General features: G+C 38.6%; 2 protein-coding genes across 2 annotated transcripts; one reads left to right on the forward strand and one right to left on the reverse strand.

The window, feature by feature from the left end:
• Positions 1-10,906: 10,906 nt before the first annotated feature.
• Positions 10,907-16,215, reverse strand: LOC117288913. Its single transcript, XM_033769786.1, has 2 exons — positions 15,573-16,215; positions 10,907-15,477 (listed from the first exon to the last, which is right to left on the reverse strand). The coding sequence occupies exons 1-2, from the start codon at positions 16,213-16,215 to the stop codon at positions 10,907-10,909; spliced, it is 5,214 nt and encodes a 1,737-aa protein (XP_033625677.1).
• A 1,168-nt stretch (positions 16,216-17,383) lies between these two features.
• LOC117289083 (palmitoyltransferase ZDHHC3-like) lies at positions 17,384-25,402 on the forward strand. Its single transcript, XM_033770030.1, has 5 exons — positions 17,384-17,761; positions 18,360-18,435; positions 18,947-19,028; positions 20,032-20,165; positions 22,975-25,402. Exons 2-5 carry the CDS (start codon positions 18,364-18,366, stop codon positions 23,137-23,139), a joined length of 453 nt encoding a protein of 150 aa, XP_033625921.1. The 5' UTR covers positions 17,384-17,761; positions 18,360-18,363; the 3' UTR covers positions 23,140-25,402.
• The last annotated feature ends 758 nt before the right edge of the window (positions 25,403-26,160 follow it).

The raw sequence follows: 26,160 nt of genomic DNA on the forward strand, positions 1-26,160 counted from the left end.
ACTGTACAGAACAGACAAACTAATCATAAGGGAACTGTGTGTTGAAAACGCCTTGAACGAAGACTATTTATTATACGCGAAGCATTGCGCTCCATGGATCAGCACTTAAGCGTGACTCAACACGTGTTGTATGTGTAAAATCTTTACGCACGACCAATGGTGGAATATTTCAACCTCAATTTTGAATCGGAAGACAAGGTTAAAATCGGGTCATGTCTTTGAGGCGTTTACAGAGTTTTTAATTACCTTTCCGATGATGTATCGATGGTAAGAATCCATTATGTGGATCAAAAGTTATAATTTTTTGAAATAATAAACTTTGAATTTTCATGATTTAAGAATGGATGACGTCATCATGACGTAACTTATACATTTTTCCTCTCCAATTGAATATCTAACTATGTTCAAAGTTTCAAGTTCGTACGAGTTTGGGAAAGTTGTTTCTGTTAGCGGACAAGGGACGCTAAGAAAAAGAAGAAGAAGTATGAAGAAGAAAAAAGAACAAGAACTAGAAATTTAGAGTTTGTTTTAAAACAAACTCTAGGTGTTCGGTTTCCGGAAGTAAAAACCTGGTGTAAAAAAATATTCCACCTTGCTTTGTTCTCAAGATTTGTACTCAAGTTTCACCTCAGTCGAACATTGGTTTGGCATACACACACCTTTGAAAAGTGCACCTTAAATGCAATACCACCTGACACATGATGACCTCATCAAGCTAAGACTGCACGGATATGTTGCCATTATGAAGGAGATTATGTATACCGATTTTGAAACAATTGTCATAAACTCTGACACAAACATCTACCGGTAGTAAAGGTGTATTTTTAGATGTTTATAATCTGCCGCTATAGGGAGCACTTATTTTTGGTGACGTCATCAGTAGTGTTTTTTTTAACCAGACCTTTGCCAGACTTGTATGCTGTGATGGTAAAGCAAGAAAGGATGTATATTTCAACCTAAAAGCCCGTAAATAATGCCCTTTCAAATAATTTTTACAGTCATTTACGGTTTGAAAAGGTCAAGAACAAATCACCAACATGTCCAAGTACGTAAAGCCCTTTCATATACACCGCATACTTACACGTGGTGACCGCAATGCACAGCATACTTACACGTGGTGACAAAGTACATGTACATGTAATTGTAAAATCTTTACGCGCAATCAATGGGGGAATTTTGTAGTTCTTTATACATGAATTTTAGATTTTTAAACCTCGATTTTGAACCGGAAGACAAGATCAAAATGGGGTCATGTCTGCGAGGAGTTTACGGAGTTTTTAACGACCTTTCCGATGATGTGTCGATTGTAGGAAGCCATCATGTAGATCAAAAGTTATGATTTTTTGAAATAATAAACTTTGAATTTTCATAACTCAAGAATTGATGACGTCATCATGACGTAACTACACATTTTTCTTCTAATAAATATCTAACTATGTGCGAAGTGTCAAATTTATACGAGTTTGGAAAAGTTGTTTCTGTTAGCGGACAAGGGACGCTGAGAAGAAGAAGAAGAAGTATGAAGAACTAGACTTAAGTTTTTGTAATAACAAAAACAAGGTGTTCGGCTTCCGGGAGTACAAAAATACAACCTTGGTGGACAGTTATCAAAAGAAAAAACCCATGAAATTCGGCCTTTTCAAAGCATTTTACATGCACTTCCTGTTTAGACAGGTCAAAAGGGCAAGAGAAGGTCACCAACATATCCATTTTTGTGAAGTAGGTAGAACCCTTTCATTGATGTGTAGAATGTAAAAATAGCTTTTGTGGTTGAGGAAATAGGAACTGATGAATAATGACGACCGGAGAAGAGACTAACTAACCGGCAGAGAAATGTTTGTTAAAAATGCCTTGAATACAGACTACGTACGTAAAGCCCTTTCATATGATGCAAGATTGTCAAAATAGCTTTTGTGGTTGAGGACATAGAAACTTATGAATAATGACGACTGGAGAAGAGACTATCTAACCGATGGGAAATGTTTGTTGAAAACGCCTTGAAAACAGACTCCGTACGTAAAGCCCTTTCATTATGATGTATAGATTGTCAAAATAGCTTTTGTTTAAAACGCCTTGAAAACATACTATATACGAAGCTATTTATAAAAACAAATAAGTAAGTAAAAAAGAAAAAAAAGACATTAACGTGTCATGCGGTCTTCCATCCAAGTACTGCCCGGACCTGATGCTGCTTAACTTCAGTGATCAGACGAGTATCATAGTAATCAACGCAGTATAATCGTAGTCGAAACAAATAATGTTTTTTTGACGAAAATGTACAAAAAAATCAAATTTGAACCAGAAGACAAGGTAAAAATGGGGTCATGTCTGCGGGGCGTTTACAGAGCTTTTTAACGACCTTTCCGATGATATATCGATTGTAAGAATCCATCATGTGGATCAAAAGTTATGATTTTTTGAAATAATAAACTTTGAATTTTTATAACTCAAGAATGGATGACGTCATCATGACGTAACCAACACAGTATTCCACTCCTAATGCATATCTAACTATGTGCAAAGTTCAAGTTCATACGAGTTTTGAAAGTGTGCTTTTGTTAGAGGACAAGGAACGGAGAGAAGAAGATGAAGAAGTAATTAATTACAAAAACACGGTGTTCGGTTGGACGTTACGTGATGACGTAGTTCAAAAACATTGAACCATAAAGATGTTTTTTATACAATGTGTGGTTATTTTATAGTTAAACTTGTATCACACTTTTGAACGCCTTGTTTCTTCACAAATGCAATAATTATGTTTGTGTGAGATTGGCATCAATTTTTTTGTTTGCAACTTATGAAAGCCCTTTAAAAATCTAGCTCACCCCTGCACTTGATGCTGTACACAGATTTGATAATCAACAGCGCCCTCTTTGGTGGGCAAAAAGAGAGCGCTGTTGGGAATTCCCCCAAAAACTTTTGCGCCATATGATTTTTACACATTTTATTGTTATTCAATACCTGATGACGTCATTATGACGTAATTAGGCCTGTGTTGTCTTAAAAATACTAGTGTTCAACTATCTATTGAGTTTCAAGGTTCAAATCGATCTCAATCTTGAGTTATGCCGTAGATAAGCTCAAAAGTTGTTTTTTTATGAAAAAAACACGAAGGCGAACTTTGACCCGACCTTCGACCCGGAAGTTAAGGTCGTACGATTTTAGCGTTAACTTTTCAAATGTTGTCCAAGTCTTTATCTATCCGATGCCCAAGTATGAACATCATAGCTTTTATATTTGTTGAGATACAGCAACAAGCAAAAGGTAATTTTTTAACATTAAAAACCCTGTCATGACGTCATCATTCCAAAAAAGTGGCAGTTTTATCAACTCACTGATGCCTATACTGTACATAGGAAGTTTTAAGTTTATACAAGCTTAACTTTTGTTTAAAAGCTCAAAAGTTGTTTTTTGATGAAAAAAAAACGAATAAAAAAAACGAATGCGAACTTTGACCCAGGGTAACGACCCGGAAGTTAAGGTCGTACGATTTTTGCATTAACTTTTCAAATGTTGCTTAAGTCTTAAACTATCTGATGCCTAAGTATGAACATCATAGCTGTTATAATCGTTGAGATACAGCAACAAGCAAATGATCATTTTTGAACATTAAAAACCCTGTCATGACGTCATCAATGACGTCATCATTCCAAAAAAGAGGCGGTTTCATCTAATCACTGTTACCTATGTACATAGTAAGTTTTAAGTTTGTACAAGCTTTACTTTTGTTTAAAAGCTCAAAAGTTGTTTTTTGATGAAAAAACACGAATCAAAAAACACGAAGGCGAACTTTGACCCAGGGTAACGACCCGGAAGTTAAGGTCGTACGATTTTGGCGTTAACTTTTCAAATGTTTTCCAAGTCTTTATCTATCCGATGGCCAAGTATGAACATCATAGCTTTTATATTCGTTGAGCTACAGCAACAAGCAAATGGTCATTTTTTAACATTAAAATCCCTGTCATGACGTCATCAATGACGTCATCATTCCAAAAAAGTGGCGGTTTCATCAACTCACTGGTGCCTATGTACATAGTAAGTTTTAAGTTTATACAAGCTTAACTTTTGTTTAAAAGCTCAAAAGTTGTTTTTTGATGAACAAAAAACGAATAAAAAAACACGAAGGCGAACTTTGACCCAGGGTTACGACCCGGAAGTTACGGTCGTACGATTTTTGCGTTAACTTTTCAAATGTTGTGTAAGTCTTAAACTATCTGATGCCTAAGTATGAACATCATAGCTGTTACAATCGTTGAGATACAGCAACAAGCAAATGATCATTTTTGAACATTAAAAACCCTGTCATGATGTCATCAATGACGTCATCATACCAAAAAAGTGGCGGTTTCATCTAATCACTATAACCTATGTACATAGTAAGTTTTAAGTTTGTACAAGCTTTACTTTTGTTTTAAAGCTCAAAAGTTGTTTTTTGATGAAAAAATGCGAAGGCGAACTTTGACCCAGGGTAACGACCGGAAGTTAAGGTCATACGATTTTGGCGTTAACTTTTCAAATGTTGTCCAAGTCTTTATCTATCTGATGCCCAAGTATGAACATCATAGCATTCATATTCGTTGAGATACAGCGAAAAGCAAATGTCGTTTTTCAACTTTAAAAACCTTGCCATGACGTCATCAATGACGTCATCATTCCCAAAAAGTGGCGGTTTCGTCTACTCACTATTGCCTATGTACATAGTAAGTTTTAAGTTTGTACAAGCTTTACTTTTGTTTAAAATTGCTGGAGAAGGTTCGCAGGGAAAGAAGAACGCGAGGAAAAACTAGACATAGTGTTTTTTGTTAATTACAAAAACACGGTGTTCGGTTGGACGTTACGTGATGACGTAGTTCAAAAACATTGAACCATAAAGATGTTTTTTATACAATGCGTCGTTATTTTATAGTTAAGCTTGTATCACACTTTTGAACGCCTTGTTTCTTCACAAATGCAATATGTTTGTGTGAAATTGACATCAGTTTTTTTGTTTGCAACTTATGAAAGCCCTTTAAAAATCTAGCTCACCCCTGCACTGGATGCTGTACACAGATTTGATAATCAACAGCGCCCTCTTTGGTGGGCAAAAAGAGAGCGCTGTTGGGAATTCCCCCACAAACTTTCGCGCCATATGATTTTTACACATTTTATTGTTATTCAATACCTGATGACGTCATTATGGCGTAATTAGGCCTGTGTTGTCTTAAAAATACTAAGGTTCAACTATCTATTGAGTTTCAAGGTTCAAATCGATCTCTATCTTGAGTTATGCCGTAGATAAGCTCAAAAGTTGTTTTTTTATGAAAAAAACACGAAGGCGAACTTTGACCCAGGGTAACGACCCGGAAGTTAAGGTGGTACGATTTTAGCGTTAACTTTTCAAATGTTGTCCAAGTCTTTATCTATCCGATGCCCAAGTATGAACATCATAGCTTTTATATTCGTTGAGATACAGCAACAAGCAAATGGTCCTTTTTTAACATTAAAAACCCTGTCATGACGTCATCATTCTAAAAAAGTGGCGGTTTCATCAACTCACTGGTGCCTATGTACATAGTAAGTTTTAAATTTATACAAGCTTAACTTTTGTTTAAAATTGCTTGGGAAGGTTCAGAGGTAAAGAAGAACACGAGGAAAATTAAATCTATGAACAGATTGTTGATAGCTTTTTAATTTTCACAGAAAGTAAAAGTGTAAATCTATTACATTTATACCTTTCTTTGCACAGAAAACAAATGCTAAGTTTAATACTTGTTAAAGCGATGTATTTTATTAGTAAAGAGCTAACTATGTGCAAAGTTTGAAGGTTTTGTGATCCTTGTGATGTTTAACTCAAGAGTAAACTTCTTAAAAGGTTAACTGGATTTGGGGAAACTTTATACGAAACAACAGTTTACTAATTTTAGACTTGTGAAGTAAATAACTGTAAAAGACTTATTTTTTAAGTATTACAAAGGTTTCGCAAGTGTGCGACACGGGTACAGATACAACTAAGATAACTGGGATGCACGTTAGATTTTGTTAGGCATTAAATAAACACTTATTTTGAAAAGCAATGATTTGTACACAAAGCTTTACCGTGTAGCGCGCTAAACACTGCCGTGAGTGCCGGATAGAAACACCCTTCACGAGTCGATGTCACGAATCCGCTTCCCGGTGTTTGATCAAAACATAACCAATGTTCGTCTTTTTCTGGTTGCATTTTCTCACATAATTAAAAGTCATACGAATCGCTGCAGTAGGTGGCCATCTCAGCGAAGCTTCGTCTTTAATTCCGTTTTGATAATTAAGCCATGAGAAGGGCGAACAGGGGAACAATTTGACGCCGAATATGATATGAGCGGACTTCAATTGTAAAATGTTGGTACACCATTAAACTAGCGCTACGTTGTAAGTACAATGACCTGAGACTTGTCAAAACATGAATCGAAATCACGCGTACAGTCAAACGATGCACTATTCCGAGCAGAACACACAGGCCTCGTGGACTGAACAAGGTGTGATCAATGGAGCGGAACGGCCAGCCAAAGCGCTTTTGCAGTGTACGCAGTTATCACGCGGGTCAACACATCCGTGGGCTTTATCGTCCGATTTCGACCAGAGTTTCAGGTCAAATTGGTATCATCTCTGTGGGAAAGTTTGAGCAGGATCACTCATCTATAACGGGATGCAAAATTTATGTTGAAATGTTACGTAGTTTTAGAGATCGAAAATTGTAAAATTGTTCAACCTTTGGTTTGAACCGGAAGTCAAGGTCAAATGGGGTCATTTTGTGTGTAGCGTTTTTTGAAGTTTGATCGACCTGTCCGATGATATGTAGATTGTCAAAATCCACCATGTGGTTCAGGAGTTATGATTTCTTTAAAATATTTAACTTTGATTTGTTGTAATTCAAAACCTGATGACGTCATCATGACATCATTAAGTTTGTGTGGTCTTATTATTAAGGTTCAATTGTCTGATGAGTTTCAATGTTAAATTCCATATCAATCTTGAGTTATGACAACAAACTGTCTTTTTTTACAAAAAAACACAAAAAACACAAAGGCAGAGTTTGACCTTCCGGTACGACCGGAAGATGAGGTCATACGATTTTGGCGTTAACTTTTCAAATGTTGTCCAAGTCTTTATCTATGTGATGCCCAAGTATGAACATCATAGCATTAATATTCGTCGAGATACAGCGAAAAGCAAATGTCGTTTTTCAACTTTAAAAACCTTGCCATGACGTCATCAATGACGTCATCATTCCCAAAAAGTGGCGGTTTCGTCTACTCACTATTGCCGATGTACATAGTAAGTTTTAAGTTTGTACAAGCTTTACTTTTGTTTAAAATTGCTGGAGAAGGTTCGATGGGAAAGAAGAACGCGAGGAAAAAAAACAAAAAAAAAAACAGAACAATAACAATAGTTGTTCGGCTGTTGGCCGAACACCTAAAAAAAAACCAGAACAATAACAATAGTTGTTCGGCTGTTGGCCGAACACCTAAAAAACAGAACAATAACAATAGTTGTTCGGCTGTTGGCCGAACACCTAAAAAACAGAACAATAACAATAGTTGTTCGGCTGTTGGCCGAACACCTAATTAATTACAAAAACACGGTGTTCGGTTGGACGTTACGTGATGACGTAGTTCAAAAACATTGAACCATAAAGATGTTTTTTATACAATGTGTCGTTATTTTATAGTTAAACTTGTATCACACTTTTGAACGCCTTCTTTCTTCACAAATGCAATATGTTTGTGTGAGATTGGCATAAGTTTTTTGTATGCAACTTATGAAAGCCCTTTAAAAATCTAGCTCACCCCTGCACTTGATGCTGTACACAGATTTGATAATCAACAGCGCCCTCTTTGGTGGGCAAAAAGAGAGCGCTGTTGGGAATTCCCCCAAAAACTTTCGCGCCATATGATTTTTACACATTTTATTGTTATTCAATACCTGATGACGTCATTATGACATAATTAGGCCTGTGTTGTCTTAAAAATACTAAGGTTCAACTATCTATTGAGTTTCAAGGTTCAAATCGATCTCAATCTTGAGTTATGCCGTAGATAAGCTCAAAAGTTTTTTTTTATGAAAAAAACACGAAGGCGAACTTTGACCCAGGGTAACGACCCGGAAGTTAAGGTGGTACGATTTTGACGTTAACTTTTCAAATGTTGTCCAAGTCTTGATCTATCCGATGCCCAAGTATGAACATCATAGCTTTTATATTCGTTGAGATACAGCAACAAGCAAATGGTCATTTTTTAACATTAAAAACCCTGTCATGACGTCATCATTCTAAAAAAGTGGCGGTTTCATCAACTCACTGGTGCCTATGTACACAGTAAGTTTTAAGTTTATACAAGCTTAACTTTTGTTTAAAATTGCTTGGGAAGGTTCAGAGGTAAAGAAGAACACGAGGAAAATTAAATCTTTGAACAGATTGTTGATAGCTTTTTAATTTTCACAGAAAGTAAAAGTGTAAATCTATTACATTTATACCTTTCTTTGCACAGAAAACAAATGCTAAGTTTAATACTTGTTAAAGCGATGTATTTTATTAGTAAAGAGCTAACTATGTGCAAAGTTTGAAGGTTTTGTGATCCTTGTGATGTTTAACTCAAGAGTAAATTTCTTAAAAGGTTAACTGGATTTGGGGAAACTTTATACGAAACAACAGTTTACTAATTTTAGACTTGTGAAGTAAATAACTGTAAGAGACTTACTTATTAAGTATTACAGAGGTTTCGCTAGTGTACGACACGGGTACAGATACAACTACGATAACTGGGATGCACGTTAGATTTTGTTAGGCATTAAATAAACACTTATTTTGAAAAGCAATGATTTGTACACAAAGCTTTACTGTGTAGCGCGCTAAACACTGCCGTGAGTGCCGGATAGAAACACCCTTCACGAGTCGATGTCACGAATCCGCTTCCCGGTGTTTGATCAAAACATAACCAATGTTCGTCTTTTTCTGGTTGCATTTTCTCACATAATTAAAAGTCATACGTATCACTGAAGTAGGTGGCCATCTCAGCGAAGCTTCGTCTTTAATTCCGTTTTGATAATTAAGCCATGAGAAGGGCGAACAGGGGAACAATTTGACGCCGAATATGATATGAGCGGACTTCAATTGTAAAATGTTGGTACACCATTAAACTAGCGCTACGTTGTAAGTACAATGACCTGAGAAATCACGCGTACAGTCAAACGATGCACTATTCCGAGCAGAACACACAGGCCTCGTGGACTGATAAAGGTGTGATCAATGGAGCGGAACGGCCAGCCAAAGCGCTTTTGCAGTGTACGCAGTTATCACGCGGGTCAACACATCCGTGGGCTTTATCGTCCGATTTCGACCAGAGTTTCAGGTCAAATTGGTATCATCTCTGTGGGAAAGTTTGAGCAGGATCACTCAGCTATAACGGGATGCAAAATTTATGTTGAAATGTTACGTAGTTTTAGAGATCAAAAATTGTAAAATTGTTCAACTTTTGGTTTGAACCGGAAGTCAAGGTCAAATGAGGTCATTTTGTGTGTAGCGTTTTTTGAAGTTTGATCGACCTGTCCGATGATATGTAGATTGTCAAAATCCACCATGTGGTTCAGGAGTTATGATTTCTTTAAAATATTTAACTTTGATTTGTTGTAATTCAAAACCTGATGACGTCATCATGACATCATTAAGTTTGTGTGGTCTTATTGTTAAGGTTCAATTGTCTGATGAGTTTCAATGTTAAATTCCATATCAATCTTGAGTTATGACAACAAATTGTCTTCTTTTACAAAAAAACACAAAAAACACAAAGGCAAAGTTTGACCTTCCGGTACGACCGGAAGATGAGGTCATACGATTTTGGCGTTAACTTTTCAAATGTTGTCCAAGTCTTTATCTATGTGATGCCCAAGTATGAACATCATAGCATTAATATTCGTTGAGATACAGCGAAAAGCAAATGTCGTTTTTCAACTTTAAAAACCTTGCCATGACGTCATCAATGACGTCATCATTCCCAAAAAGTGGCGGTTTCGTCTACTCACTATTGCCTATGTACATAGTAAGTTTTACGTTTGTACAAGCTTTACTTTTGCTTAAAATTGCTAGAGAAGGTTCGCAGGGAAAGAAGAACGCGAGGAAAAAAAAAAAAAAAAAACAGAACAATAACAATAGTTGTTCGGCTGTTGGCCGAACACCTAAAAAAACTAGAGATTGAGAGTTTGTGAACAAACTCAAGGTGTTCGGTTTCCGGGAGTAAAAGCCTGGATTAAAAAACAAATATTACACCTTGCTTTGTTCTCAAGATTTGTAATAAATGATTCAAATTGCAAAAACTGTCAAAACAACATGATTACGTCATCTAGTAAAAGTGTATGTTTGGTGACGTCATCGGTAATATTTGTTTTAAGCCAGACCTTTGCCAGACTTGTATGCTGTGATGGTAAAGCATCAAAGGATGTATATTTCAACCTAAAAGGCAATAAACAACGCCCTTTCAAATCATTTCACAGTCACTTCCGGTTTAAACAGGTCAAAAGGCCAACGACAGTTCACCAACATATCCATTTCTGTAAAGTACGTAAAGCCCTTTCATATGATGTACGTGTATTGGCTCATCAAGGAGTAAGGCATACAGTTGTGACACAGACTAGATATCTTGCTTTCGTATTTTAATGCAATTTGAATTCTTTGGCAAGACTCTAGTAAACCTGATGTCCATAATCTCTGAAGTAAAAACTGATAACTGCTGGTTTTGACTATAAACTTTTCGGCTAAGAACTGCTACAGTAAAACATGGTGAAACATGGCTGAAACAACCACATGTAAACACTAAACATCTACAGTCACTAGAGGGCGCTAGTTACAATCTCAAAGGTCACTGGCTCAGTGAAACATCCTCGCCCCGATGAGCGACTAGTCCTCATCATAACCTTCTGCCGGGTAGATCACTGCTATTTTTGTGATAGGCCTCTGGTACTCTCCGCTCTCAGTCTTCACCTTCACGTTCCTCACCTTGCCATCCGATCCAGGAAAGACCTCGAGAACCCTGCCGACACACCACTTGCCCCGGACTGGATTGGTATCTGACACAGTTACCACATCACCGACTCGTACGTTACGCCTTTCAGCTCTCCATTTCTTGCGTGGTACCAGGCAGGGTAGAACATCTCGGCTCCAGCGCTTCCAGAAAGAGTCGATAATCCTCTGAACAAACTCCACACGGTGCCTAGGATTTTTGGTCTCCTGGAATGGCCCCTGAGGAACATCAGTCGAGGCTCTTCCAAGTAGTATATCGTTCGGACTCAGGTAGGAACCATCATCTGGGTCATTTGGGATCCTTCCAATCGGACGTTGGTTTACGAGGTTCGCAACTTCTAATAAAACTGCGTAAAGTTCAAACGGAGTCAGCACCTGAGCCCCAACAGCCCTTTTCAGCGCAGTCTTACAGCTCTTGACTAATGCCTCTGCACACCCATTTTGATGTGGTGCTCTTGGTGTGATGAACTTCCATTCCATGCCTTTTTCTGCACCGAACTGTTTCAGCTCTTCAATGTTCCAACCTTGAATCATTCTTTGAAGTTCCCGTTGTGCTCCGACCAGTTGGGTTCCGTTGTCACTAATCATCTGAGCTGGATAACCTCTAATAGAGAAGAATCTGCGGAGCACTTGAATGTATTCCATAGTGGAACAGTCCACTGCTAGCTCTAGGTGCACTGCTCTGGTGTTCAGGCAAGTGAAGATCACTCCATAGTGTTTGGCTGTTTTGTTACGTCCAATCTTCACTTGGTAGCGTCCAAAGTAGTCGCATGACGTGAAGTAGAATGGTGGTGTGTATGGCGCTAGGCGTTGCTTCGGTAAATCAGCCATGACCTGTGTCTCCAGTTTATGCTCTGCCTCTCTGCAAACCACACAGCAGTATTTGATCGTCTTGGCTAGGTTGTGTGCCTTCAGGATCCAGTATCTTTGCCTTGTTTTCGCAACAGTGGTAGCAACACCAGTGTGGCCCTGTTGGTGAATACTACGCACAATCAGAATTGAAATGTAATGATCATTGGGCAGCAGTGCTGGGTGCTTTGTGGTGTAAAACATCGTAGACTCCTGCAGTCGGCCTCCAACCCTTAAGATTCCTGCATCATCTGTGAAGGGACTCAATGACTTGAACTCTCCGTTGGCCATGCGTTTGTGTAGATTTTTCTGTGCCTTGATAATCCAGTAGTTGGCAGCATCTGTCAGCTCTTGGGGTGAGAGCGGACCCTGTTTAGACTCCTTGTTTACACAAGACTGCATCTTGGCTCGTATGTTCTGGACAAATCGACGAACGTAGGCTGTGACTCTGATTAGCTTTCTCCAGCTAGAATACTTCTTGCAGTCAATGGCTTGGTGAGTTTCGGTGGTGATGAATACAGCTTGGGTCTTGTGTCGTTCCTTATCTACCTCCATCTGGTTCACCCTCTCTGCATCTTTTGGCCAACTTTCTTCTGGGAAGCGCAGGAATTCTGGACCATTTTTCCAACGCTGGGTCAATTGTTTCACAGGTACTCCACGAGAGACGTCATCTGCTACATTCAGCTCTCCTGGAACATGTCTCCACTGTGAGGGATCTGTTTGGCTCTGAATCTCGCTTACTCGGTTGGATACAAATGGTTTGAATCCTCTGGCTTGGCTTCGAATCCAAGATAGGGCAATCATACTGTCAGTCATAAACACTGCTTCCTCTACTGGTAGGCGCAGTTCTTCCATGATGGCCTGGTACAGCCTTGTACCCATAACTGCTGCCTGCAATTCCAATCGTGGGATGGTGAGCCTCTTCAAGGGTGCTACTCTAGACTTGGCTGCAATGAATCGGACATCATAGGTGCCATCATTTATCTGCCATCGGATGTAGGCACAGGCTCCAAAAGCTTCCTCTGAAGCATCGCAGAAGATACACAGCAAGGGCACCCCAACAGCATTCGACGGAGTAAGACATCTTTCAAAACTTATCTCGTTCAACTCTTTCATCTCTTTGAATAGTTGAATCCAGCTGTCATGATCTGCCTTGGGTATTTCTTGGTCCCAGTCCAGACCCTGTTGCCATTGATGTTGCATTCCAATCTTGGTACGAATGAGAAAGGCTGCAGCGAATCCAATCGGGTCAAAGATTTGTGCAATCTGGCTCAGAATTTGACGCTTTGTTAACTTTCTCTGCATCAGTTCTCGATCATCGGTGGACAAATTCTTGTCCAAGTCCAAGTTGACCTTGTAGTGGAATTCGTCAGTTTTGCGGTTCCATACTGTCCCCAGCACTTTCTCATCAGTTGTGGTGTCCAGAAACTTCATTCTCTCATCTTCCTTTTCACTGGTATAGTTTTCTTCCAGAGCTTCATTAGATAACCAGCCTTTTACTCGGAATCCCCCTTCAGCTAACACCTCATCTATCTCACTTGTCAGTTTCTTGGCCTCGTTCACAGTGTGGACGGAGTCGCATATGTCGTCCATGTAGGTGTTTTCCTTTAAGACTCGTGCTGCATCTGGAAATTGTTTCTCTGCAGCCTCAGCTGTTTTCTTCAGGGCGATCTGCGCCATGGCTGGAGCTGGCTTATCCCCAAACGTCAGAACTGTCTTGACGTAAATATCAGGTGTACGGTCAGTATTTAGGTCTCTCCACAAGAAGCGATGAACATGCTGATCACGTTCTGGAATCAGAATTTGGTGGTACATCTTTGAGATGTCTGCAATGACTGCTACTTCATTTTCACGGAACTTCATGATGACTCCAAATAAATTGTTAAGAAGGTCAGGCCCCTTGTACCAGTAGTCGTTTAGACATTGCCCGTGGTAGGTTGCTGAAGAATTGAAGACAATTCGGAGAGGTGTGCTTTTACTTTCTGGCCTCAAAACTCCATGATGAGAGATGTAGTGTACGGGACCTTTGTATGACTTCAGTTCAGCTTCAGACAGCTTCCGGGCAAACTTCTTTTCCACCATTTCCTTCATCTGGGCATCATAGGCTTCTGCATGACTTGTGTTTTTTGCAAGTCGGCGTTCTGTTGAATAGAGCCTCTTCTCTATCTGGATCTTGTTATCTGGTAGCTGTTTTGGATCCCTTTTCCAAGGGTAAGGGACGGTCCATCGGTTTCCATTTCGAATACAGGATTCTTCTATTATTTTGGCTTCCTTTAGTTCTGCTGGGCTGAGCTTTTCTGGTTCACATGTGCAGGACTTCACGGCTACTCCCATAGCTTCAGTTTTCCAGAAATCTGTCATGTCTACTGGTGTTGAGTACTTTACATGGAGAACTCGGCTTGTCTTAGTCTGGTCCCCAGGGCCGGTTCCAAAAATCACCCAACCAAGTGGTGATTGGCGGGCAATCAGATTCTGGGCTTCATGGGTTTCACCAGCATGTATGCTTGCATGATCAATGCCAATGAGTAGGTCTACTGGGCCACTACCTCGATGGAGATTGCTTGGATGAAGTTTGAACAGTTTGGCCATCTCTGATAGGTCAACTTCAGCAACATCGTCGCTTATGCAGGGGATACCAATGGCAGTAACAGTGTAAGTTGGACCTTTGTACTTCGGACGAAGACGGACCTCATAGACTTTTGTTTGAAGCTCTTCTTCTTCTCCTCCCACTTTGGTGATGGTAGTAATTACATCCTTTCCCTTGAGCTTCAAGTTTTCGGCGAGGGACTTTCTGATCAATGTAATCTGTGCCCCGGAGTCAAGAAGGATATTTGCTGGTTGAGTAATCTGGGTTCCCATGATCTGCACTTGTAGGACTGGCAGTAATACTTCTGCTCGGGTTGTACTTACTGCAACACTGACTGAACCGGTGGCTTGCTGGGGAGTAAAATGCAGTAATTGATGGTGATAGTGTTTACACTGGAGTCCGTTTATCATCTCTGTGCACTGTCGTCTTCTCGAACAGGTCGACACATTGTGGCCTTTTCCTGCCTTTTTGAGGCAGCTGAAGCAGACATGGTTCTCTTTAACCATCTTAAATCGGTTGGCTGAGCTCATCCCCTTGAACTTGTCACAGTGGTCTGTCCAGTGGCTGGAAGTGTGACAAACCCAGCACTTGTCACGGAAAGGCATTGAAGTCGGGTCTTTCTGCTGAATGTGATTGATGCTTGATCGGGGACTTTGACTCACACATCGTACTGGTGCCGTTGCTCTCATCCTTGATTTCATTTCCGATGACATCCAGTCCAGCAGTCCTTGTAGCGTCGCTAATTCTTTATCCCTTTCCAAGTGTCTGGACCACACCTTACGGTCGTCAGAGTTCATTTTCTGTTCAATGACTGCTAGCATATGATTATTATCCATGTCGTTTCGTCGCCCCACCTCCTTCAATGTGTTGTAACTCCTTCTCACAAGATGAACTAGCTCACAGAATCTGGCATCTTCCCCGTCTCGGAGTGGCTTGAACTTCATGATATCTTGGGTGACGGTGTTAGTAATAAATCGTGGATCACCATATATTGTGTCGAGGTACTCCCACGCTGCATCGTAATCGGACCCAATTCCCTTAATCAGCTCCAACGGCTTTCCTTGTAGGCATGTACGCAACAGTGTGATGGCATCCCTCTTACCATACCTCTTATCAACCATATGCTTGAAGTCATCTTTAAAGATGGCGTATTCTCTGACATCCCCTGTGTCTTGGGCATCTTTGGCTTTTCCATTTTAAACCCACAGAATTTGTCGACATCATGGATTGCTGTATTCGCTTTCTTCTGCTCTTCCTTCTGATCACTTGCTCCATTTATGCTGATATGGCTATCGGACTCTGTTATCTGCTTGGCACTGGAAGTTGTACTGGATTGCTCTGCACTGGATATTTGCTCGGCACTTGAACTGGACTGGTCATTACTGGAACTCGTTTTCTCTGTACTGGCACTGGCTTCTTCATTCGGGTTTGACTCTTTCTCTGTAGGTGTTGGAGTTACATGTAGATGATCTTTTGCCTCACACTGTAAAGCTATGAACATTTGCTGGCATTCTTCTAACCACTCCTCTTCGGTAGTAAATTCATCGTCATCTAATATCTGCTCGGTATAAGCCTCATGCTTTTGAACTAGGCTGTCATACACCAGTTCAAACTTTTCAAGCTGACTTGAAACTTCATCGGTTGCCCTATTGCCTTCGATCATCAAGCGTAGGGCTTTTCCCTGTCTTGTGAGTGCCGCCTTGGCATTCCTTCTTTTGACTTTTAACTCTTTTACTGTTGAGTCGGTCATTCTGATACGGTGCAGTACTCCCTTCTGATCCCGGGTTAGCAGAACAGAATTTGAATGTTGTGGCTCATCAAGGAGTAAGGCATACAGTTGTGACACAGACTAGATATCTTGCTTTCGTATTTTAATGCAATTTGAATTCTTTGGCAAGACTCTAGTAAACCTGATGTCCATAATCTCTGAAGTAAAAACTGATAACTGCTGGTTTTGACTATAAACTTTTCGGCTAAGAACTGCTACAGTAAAACATGGTGAAACATGGCTGAAACAACCACATGTAAACACTAAACATCTACAGTCACTAGAGGGCGCTAGTTACAATCTCAAAGGTCACTGGCTCAGTGAAACATGTATAGATTGTCAAAATAGCTTATGTAGTTTAGGAAATATGAACTTAGGAAATATTGACGACTGTAGAAAAGACTGTAAGGGGCATGTATGTTTTAACCGCCTTGAACGAAGACTATTCTTTGTGAAGCTTTTTCGCGCTCTATGGATGATCACTGGAGCGTGACTCTGCTGCACCGCTAATACACTACACGTTGTGTGTATGCCTACGTGCAATGTTTATGCACATACCAATGGGGATTTACGTTGTTCTTTAGACGTGAAATTTGAAATTTTCAACCTCTCTTTTGAGCCGGAAGACAAAATCAAAATGGGGTCATGTCTGTGAGGCGTTTACGGAGTTTTTAATGCCCTTTCCGATGATGTATTGATTGTAAAAATCCCTCATGTAGATCAAAAGTTATGATTTTTTGAAATAATAAACGTTTATTTAGCGTAATTCAACACTCGATGGCGTCATCATGACGTCACTCAAGCGGTTTCCTGTCCCAGTGACTTTCTAACTATGTGTGAAGTTTGAAGTTTATATGAGCTTGGGAAGTGTGCATTTGTTAGCGGACAATCGACAGGCATAAGAAGAAGAAGAAGAAGAAGAAGAAGTAATAAAAAAAAACAACGAACAAAAACAAGAGGTGTTTCGGACTTTAGTCACCTAAAAAAACGAACACTAACAAAAGGTGTTCGTAACTGTGCTCTGCTCCGAACACCTAAGAAGAAGAAGTATGAAGAAAAAGAAAGAAAAAAAACCAAACAAAAATAAGAGGTGTTCCGGGCTGTTGGCCCGAACACCAAAAAAAAAAAAACGAACAACAACAAAAGGTGTTCGGAGCTATGCTGTGCTCCGAACACCTAAAAAAAAAAAAACGAACAATAACAAAAGGTGTTCGGAGCTATGCTCTGCTCCGAACACCTAAAAAGAAGAAAAAAACCGAACAAAAATAAGAGGTGTTCCGGGCCGTTGCCCCGAACACCTAAAAAAACGAACACCAATATGAGGTGTTTTACAGTACATTCTACATTATGTCATAAGCTAATTTAACTTTGTCTGATTTTAGGGAGCTGTGCCTTTAGGAAATGCAACTCGAGACCACATCAACAACCTTGGTCTGAGTGTTGGGCAAGTTGTGTATCGATGTCCTAAGTGTATTAGCATCAAACCAGAGAGAGCACATCATTGTAGCATATGCAGACGATGTATCAAGTATGTAGCTTACTGTAAACTCAAATATTCTAACAATGGTTTGAAATAATCAGCTCATAGTTGATTTAATACAACAAAACAACTCATTGGGTGTGGTCATCAATACTTTTATGGCTTTTCTTATTATTGGAAAACATCCAATATCCCATCCCTTTACAGACCTAAAACACTACACTCTCCAGTATCTGAAAATAATCATGACAATGAGTAAATATTTCAGGGTGTCTGAATAACTCAATTACTATACTTTTTATTAACCATGTGTACTTTAAAGTCTTTATATTACTGTGTTTAACTGATGCAGGTGAAGGCATGACTTTTGTACAAAACTGTTTTGTGGATCAGACCACTAATCTTCTAAAAAAAAATTCTGGAAAAGATGAAGGGCTGCTTTGTTAATATGTTTTCTAGATTTTAATCCAAAGAACAAATTCATTAATGCTGCTGGTAAATTCAGTTTATTATTTAAACAACATTAGAATGCATGTAAATTTATCTGTATGGATAAAGTATGCATATGTGGACCTATTGTTTTCTAATTTCTTTAATGTCGTGTACTTTTTCAACATAACTTGGTAAACTTTTTTATTTCCCACAGAAAAATGGATCATCATTGTCCCTGGGTTAATAACTGTGTTGGAGAGAGTAATCAGAAGTTTTTTGTCTTATTTACGGTAAGTATTCACTCAGACCCTTTGATCAGTACTAAAATGGACAACAAACATAGTAGGTGCTGGGCAATTACTCAGCAAAGACTATCGGTAAAACCAAAATGAATATTCTTGATCCTCGATGCAAATTTAACATCTATTAAACTGCTGTTGTACCCACTCCTAAAACATAGGATTCAAACTACATCTAGCCACCGGGCAATCTTGGTGGTCTAGTTGGTATGACTACACTCTACAGCTGCAAAGGTCTTGGATTCAAATCCCACCATAGTTATATTTCTGGGATTTTTTTTCACAGAACTCAGTTTATATGGGTTAACCAAAACGAATATTCTTATAATCCCTGATGCAAATTTAATGTATAATATTATTATTGTTATTATTATTGCTATTATTATAATATAATAATAATAAATAATAACTATAATAATAATAATAATAATAATAATATTAAATAATATACTAGAGATACATGTATGTACTTATCACTGAATGTTGTTTATTTATTCAACAGCTTTATATAATGCTGATGTCTTCGCATGCCTTAATGCTAGTGCTTTTCCATTGCCTCGGTTGTATCAACTCACAATGGGGACGTAAGTATCACACTCACATAAATTTCACCTGTGGATCGAGATATTCGCTTAAATTATGATAAAAAGTTTCCTTTCAAATTTTGATATATAATTTTGGGCGCAGCAAATACGCTTGCGAGTCGTGAATGCACTGCTACGATGGAGAAAAAAAATTGAATGTTTAGTGCCACTTTGTATGAAAGCGGCAAATATACACAAACCATTTTACCTCCATACATAAACTTTCTCTCATTCGGGATTTGCCTGCACTGACACACATTGCACAGAGACAAAGGGCACCTTGTACAGCATACATTCTACAGTTACTTTGTAGAGACTGATTCCTTAGATTTCTAATGCTTTACGTGTGTTGGATGCAGCAGCAAGCAAACAGTGTGATCACTTTTATCCGCAAGCAATGTTAACATCGCAAATGCTGCAAAAGGCAAAATTACAAAATTCCTCTCACTGAAGTTGTTTGAATGAATACTTGACCGGCCTGCTGTGGTGTGGCCTATATATTGGCTATCTCGTTGATTTGCTCTACAAGTATGAGCATTACTTACTCAATAACCAGTAGGGGAAAACCAAAGCATCTTTGTTTTAATAGATGGAAAGATTTGCAGTATGGTTCTCTTCATGCAAAAGCTAGTGCAAATTGGGGTCCTATTAAAAAAACAATTCAGCAATTTTCAATGACTACAAGTTAGTCTTTATCATAAGTGTCATAATTGTCCTCTTTTTATGGTTCTGTGAGTTGTTCAGTGAGTTGTATGCCAGACCTGAACTTAAAGGGACACGTTACCTTGGGCGCTTTTCATAAGACCAACTCGCTCGATTACAAAGCTGTTACATTTCTTTTGTAGAGATAGATTACCAAGTTTACAATGCTTTATCATCGGCAGAAGAACATATTGGGCTCGTATGGGCAGTGGGAGTTGGGAGAACACATTTTGTTGTAATTAAAAATTATATAATTTAAGGGGTATTTTTTTGTTTTTTCGTTTTGTTTTATTTATTGCAGCTGAATGTACATACTTCTCTCCTCCTGCTACAATAATATTGATCCTCATCTTAACATTTGAGGCCTTACTCTTTGCCTTGTTTACGGCCATTATGTTTGGAACTCAAGTACATTCAATTTGTACTGATGAAACAGTAAGTATTAAATTGACCTTTTTGTAATAATTCATTTTATCAATTAAAGGATCAAATGCTTTCTACTCAGCGTACCAGATCAAGCTTCTCCTTTGTCTGTGCATTGCATGCTTAGATCAATGGTTGTCTTGCTAGCTTGGTTGGTTTGGCTTATTTGCATATAATTGCCATATAAGGCAATTTTGGTGTGGATCCGCAGGATCAAGCCAGCATCCAATCAACAATGGCGTAGAGAAGGAAAGTGATTGGTCCTAAGTTTTACATGTTAGATGTGTCAGCCAATGAGTGCACAATATTGGCATGTAGTTTGTTACATTTTTGAGGGAGTTTGGCTTGCTTAGGGTCACTTTGTCACAGCTTGTAGACATATAGCAGTTGCAGGTTGAATGGCTTTTGGCTTGCACCCTGAACAAAGGGCCAGATAGCTAGGTTGGTCGAAGTTGCGAGATAATAAAGGAAGATGGAAGAAAAAACACCCTTGTCACATGAAGTTTTGTGCTTTCATGCTTGATTTTGAGATCTCAAAATCAAATTCTGAGGTCTCTAAATCAAATTCAAAGACTTTTGTGGAAAATTACTTCTTTCTCAAAAACTATGTTACTTCAGTGGGAGCTGCTTCTCACAATGTTTTATAATATCAACAGCTCTCGGATCCCAAGTTGTCGCTGGTTCATCACATATCAAATTGCGTGAAACTTGCTAATTATGGCCTGCGTAACCTCCGTGCCATCAGGCATTTTTTGACACTTCAAGCTACACAACAATTAGTGCACGCCTTTGTCACCTCTCGTTTGGATTTCTGTAACGCACTACTGTACGGACTTCCAAAACATCTGCTCCATAAGCTGCAAAAGACACAAAACTCAGCTGCCCGTCTTGATGTGCAGGCAAGCTGGTCAGCATCCATCACTCCAATACTTAAAGAACTTCACTGGCTGCCCATCAATGAGCGTATTGTTTATAAGATTCTCTTGCTAACCTACAAGTCTTTGTCTGGTTTAGCACCGCAATATTTATCGTGCCATGTCAAATATTCTGTTCCGGGAAGAGTCGGCCTCCGATCATCGACAGACATGAAGCTGGTAGAGTTTAGAACGAACAGATCATGGGAGGATAGATCCTTTGCTGCAGCAGCCCCTCGTCTCTGGAACTCTTTACCACCACCCATTAGGTCATGCACCAGCATATCAATATTTAAGAAACAGTTAAAAACTCATCTGATGGGAGTTGCTTTTAATTAATTAATTTCCTTCGGTTTTTGTTTTTTTCATTCTATTGACTTTCTTGTTGGTGCCTTGAGCATTTTCAATGGATATGTGCGCCCTATAAATGTACATTATTATTATTATCTCGGACATTGATCGTTCATAAGTTTTTATGCTCTAGTGATTACCAAAAGTGTCCAGTGCATTTAAGGATCGTATCAACTTCCAACCTGTCAAGTCAATAGCCAGGTGTGTTGTCCTTAAGGCATTGGACACTTTTGGTTATTACTCAAAGTAATTGTTAGCAAAACACCTTACTTGGTAACGATTAATGGGGAGAGGTTGGTAATATAAAACATTCTGAGAAACGGCTCCCTCTGAAGTAACATAGTTTTTGAGAAAGAAGTTATTTCTCACTTAAATATTTGGTTTGAATTTGAGCCCTCAGCCTGAGGTCTCAAATTCAAGCACCTGAAAGCACACAACTTGTGCAACAAAGATGTTTTTTCTTCTGGTATTCTCCCGCAACCTCGAAGAACAATTGAGTTCAAAGTTTAGTTTTAGTTTATGCATATGTTGAGATACACCAAGTGAGAAGACTGGTCTTTGACAGTTACAAGTAGTGTCCAGTGTCTTCAGAGATTTTTGAAAAATTGTATTATTTTTTGGGAGGCAGAGTAAACAACATTTGTTTACAAACTGACTGCTTATACCAGTACCATGGCCTCTTAAACGTTATACTGCTTTAGGCTTGTTCAAATACTTAAGTTAATGATGACCTTTTGATTATCCCAGGTTTTAGTAAGGATACTTCACTGTTTTAGCTAGGGTATCATGTTGTGAATTACAATCACACAAGTAACAATAAATAGAATTGAATGTGGCTTGTAAAATGACTCTTTACTCATTTATTAAAATTCAATATGAGTAAAAGATTAAAATACAGCCCTTTCGCAAATGTAGTTTAAGATCTATGCCCCTGAATATGTTAAATATTGTACATGTATGTTTTAAAAACTGCTGCAATACATTGTACTTCACATTATTCAGTATTTTCCTTTTGTTTCATTGTTTTGGGCTTTTTGTGCATTTTTTTCCCGCAGCATTGATGACAACTTGCCCTGCCTAAAGTAAGCACAGTGACTGTTGCTTTCTTATGATTAGTTCACACAGTCAGATTCCATCAATTGCTTTAGATTGATGTGATACAGTCAATTCTTTAACTAAACTCTATAAACTCTTTACACCAATCCGGGAAAGACACCGCGGTTGTAAATTTTTTCAATAGGGGGCGCTACCAATTTTATTTTATCTGATTTGTTTATAGGGTGTTAAAGAATCAACACTTACAGTTTTCACAGAAGGGGAAACATTGTTTAAGGAATGTCAAATGGCCACTTGGTAACATGTAACGATTCAGGAGAAACTTGGCTTTTATAAATCATTTTTTCAGAACATGATTACTGTAAAAGATGAAATAATTACTGGTTAGTTTGAATATGTAAACTATGAAACCTTGTTGCTGTGTTTTCCCTTGAAATCCCCATATATGATCACACTGAGGACAATGTTAACCTAAAGATCTTGGTTTTTTTTTTTCTTAGAGCATTGAGCAACTGAAGCAAGAGAAACCTACATGGGTGAAGAAGTCTCGCTGTATATCAATGCAGACAGTATTTGGTCAAAAACTTTCTGTGGGGTGGCTCAATCCATTCGTCTCCCCTCAGAGGCAATGGGGTAAAGAAGACCCGTATATGTATAGTGTATGACAAGACCCAACGACGCTTAAAGGTATGGCTTACTGGAGTGTATGACAAGACCCAATGACGCTCAAAGGTATGGCTTACTGGAGTGTATGACAAGACCCAACGACGCTTAAAGGTATGGCTTACTGGAGTGTATGACAAGACCCAACGACGCTCAAAGGTATGGCTTATTTACTGGAGTGTATGACAAGACCCAACGACGCTCAAAGGTATGGCTTACTGGAGTGTATGACAAGACCCAATGACGCTCAAAGGTATGGCTTACTGGAGTGTATGACAAGACCCAATGACGCTTAAAGGTATGGCTTACTGGAGTGTATGACAAGACCCAATGACGCTTAAAGGTATGGCTTACTGGAGTGTATGACAAGACCCAACGACGCTCAAAGGTATGGCTTACTGGAGTGTATGACAAGACCCAACGACGCTCAAAGGTATGGCTTACTGGAGTGTACGACAAGACCCAACGACGCTCAAAGGTATGGCTTACTGGAGTGTATGACAAGACCAAAAGATTTTCAAAGGTATGGCTTACTGTGGAAATTTTTTGACAACCCTCACGTTAAATCCCTGATCATGATTGGTCAACAACATCCCAACATACAAGACTGTCACCATTTGTTTGCACATTTAAAAGCATTTTGCACTTTTATAAGCAATGTTGCACTGCATATAAAATACAACATGCATGAACAATTCTTCTGACCAGCTGCACTCAGCATCACAATAACTGTATGTGTTAAAGTTATGCCATCCTTTAGACATAAATAACATTTACAAGGTATGTAGCAACAAATTCAGTTTGTAAAAGTTGCAACAAGGTTTAAATGTTTCCCCCCTCACTTTTTTACCAGGGACATGATTTTGTTTTATCCCATACTAATAAAACACAGAAAACATAAAATACATGTAAAGTACGTCAGCAACCCATATATTGAGGCAAACATGTCAATAAAGTGCCATTACACATTTCTTCCAAAGCCATGTGTGCGTGTAAATATCAATGTCCCATATTTTTTAAAGATGCATATTTTGTACAATACCTATTCCCTACATGACAGTGATTAAGTCGGGTGCGCACTGTGGATGCTGTGGGTGATAGGTCTGCATACTGAAAAGTTGTTGTTTTATATCAAGTGATTGTCTAAATTATGTCTCTTACTGTGTATTCAAAGTTCGCGTATTGATTTAATTCAGGATTGTATTTTATTTGGGAGAAACGATTCTCTGAAGAAATGAAGAAACTGGACCAAATTTAAGTTTAGAGCCCCGACCTCAAAAATTAAACTTACCAATTATAAACCATGCTAAAGAGGTTTGGAATAACTTTCAATCGTGCAAATTTTTCTGTTTGGGAAACAAAATTCAGAGTTTGAATTCGGTGCTCATAACCGCTCGGCCACAACACATTTAATGTCGTTTTGATCGAATATTATTGAAAGTCGGGAATGAACCTCTGTACAAAAATGTACAAATCCATTTCTCTCGGAATGAAATTTGTAATGTTTTGCCTAATGTTTCAAACTAAACCATTTAAACTTGAGGTCAGTTATATAAAGTTGATGCTTGTCGGGGGGCCAAGCTTGGCTCAAGATGTTTCCATTGCTCTAATTTTGCCTTCCGGTGTTTTCAGTTTCTCTTGTTTTAAGCCAATTATGATCAAGTAATTTGCCCTGATGCATGAGAACTGTAAACCATGGTAGTGCATGAGCAATTAATGGGCTGCCTTTGTATGTTTTATAATATCTTATAGCTCGTTAGTGTGTACATGTACAGGTATATATATATATATACAGGTATATATTATTACATATTTCCTCTGGCATGCCGTGGATATGGTTTATCAACATATTTGACAATGATGACAACCACAATGATAAAGTTTTTAAAGTTATTAGTACATGATCAATTTGTAATGATAGTATTACATACATTTATGAAGAATCCTGTGCAAATTTTCTAAAATCAGAGAGTGTTTTGATTTCTTATTGCATATGCACAAACGCTGTTGTTCAGCTTTGTTCTGAAAACCGGACAAATTTATTTGATCAAATGTTTACAGTTTGATTTAAAGAAAGATATATTGAAAACAAGATGAATTTGCTTAAATAACAACCAAACTAGTTTTCACAAGCCTTGAATAGATTACATTGACTTTAATAAGTCTTGTTCGCACTGGACTAATATTTTTGGTAACTTAACCATGACGCTGGGTAACACTCCGACGGGTTAACTTTCCCACCGTCCGCACTTGGATTTATTTGACTCGGCTAAACAAACCGAGACCGTGGGTAAACTAACCGAGCTGGCCCCCTGTGTAACATTGAATAGTTCGATAATCACGAAAATCTTATTCTTCCATGACAAAACATGTCAGCTTCTTTGGGTCACGTACGGATGGGAGATTTAACCGAGTCGTCGCTTCCGCATTGGACTTTCTGGCTGGGTTAAACTGACCTGGTAAATCTTCCTGGGCACCTTTGGCTCGGTTAAACTACCCATTCGGGTCGGGTAAGTTATCTGGGAGGAAAACTTCCTGGGCTGTTCTTATTGGACTTAAAATGGGTAAGTTATACATTGGCTCGGTTAGTTTACCCAAATTAAGTCCAATGCGAACAGGCTTTAGAAATGAAACATTGTGAAATTCAGTTTTGCTTACCAAACGCTATCATTATTAGACTTGTTGGTTTGTTGTTTATACTCATTAATAATCATGAGCTTTCAAGTGTACATAAAATATGTATGATTATTTGATTACAGGTAAAAAATTGTTTAAAATAATACATTAAATGTAATCTTCGGCTTCTTAATTGGTTTTGGGACTTAAATTTTAAAGCAAGGACACCTGCTTGACGTAAGTGATGCTAAATTATTAGGTATAACTTACCACTTGATAAAAACTGCTGGGGAAACGGTCTGTTAAAAACTACTGAGTCAAACCTATAATTAAGTTGTGCATTTTGCAACATGAGAATAAAGGCAGTGGACACTATTGGTAATAGTAAAAGACTAGCCTTCACAGTT

The sequence above is a fragment of the Asterias rubens genome, chromosome 4 (assembly GCF_902459465.1).
Source record: "Asterias rubens chromosome 4, eAstRub1.3, whole genome shotgun sequence".
NCBI lineage: Eukaryota > Metazoa > Echinodermata > Asteroidea > Forcipulatida > Asteriidae > Asterias > Asterias rubens.

Excerpts from the sequence above, each read along its gene's own strand:
- LOC117288913 (XM_033769786.1), bottom strand. The coding sequence starts at position 16,215 with ATGACCGACTCAACAGTAAAAGAGTTAAAAGTCAAAAGAAGGAATGCC. Across the intron at positions 15,478-15,572 it reads AAGCATATGGTTGATAAGAG|CGTGGGAGTACCTCGACACA; the intron begins GTATGGTAAGAG and ends ATTACGATGCAG.
- LOC117289083 (XM_033770030.1), top strand. The coding sequence starts at position 18,364 with ATGGATCATCATTGTCCCTGGGTTAATAACTGTGTTGGAGAGAGTAAT. Across the intron at positions 18,436-18,946 it reads AGTTTTTTGTCTTATTTACG|CTTTATATAATGCTGATGTC; the intron begins GTAAGTATTCAC and ends TTTATTCAACAG. Across the intron at positions 19,029-20,031 it reads TATCAACTCACAATGGGGAC|CTGAATGTACATACTTCTCT; the intron begins GTAAGTATCACA and ends TATTTATTGCAG.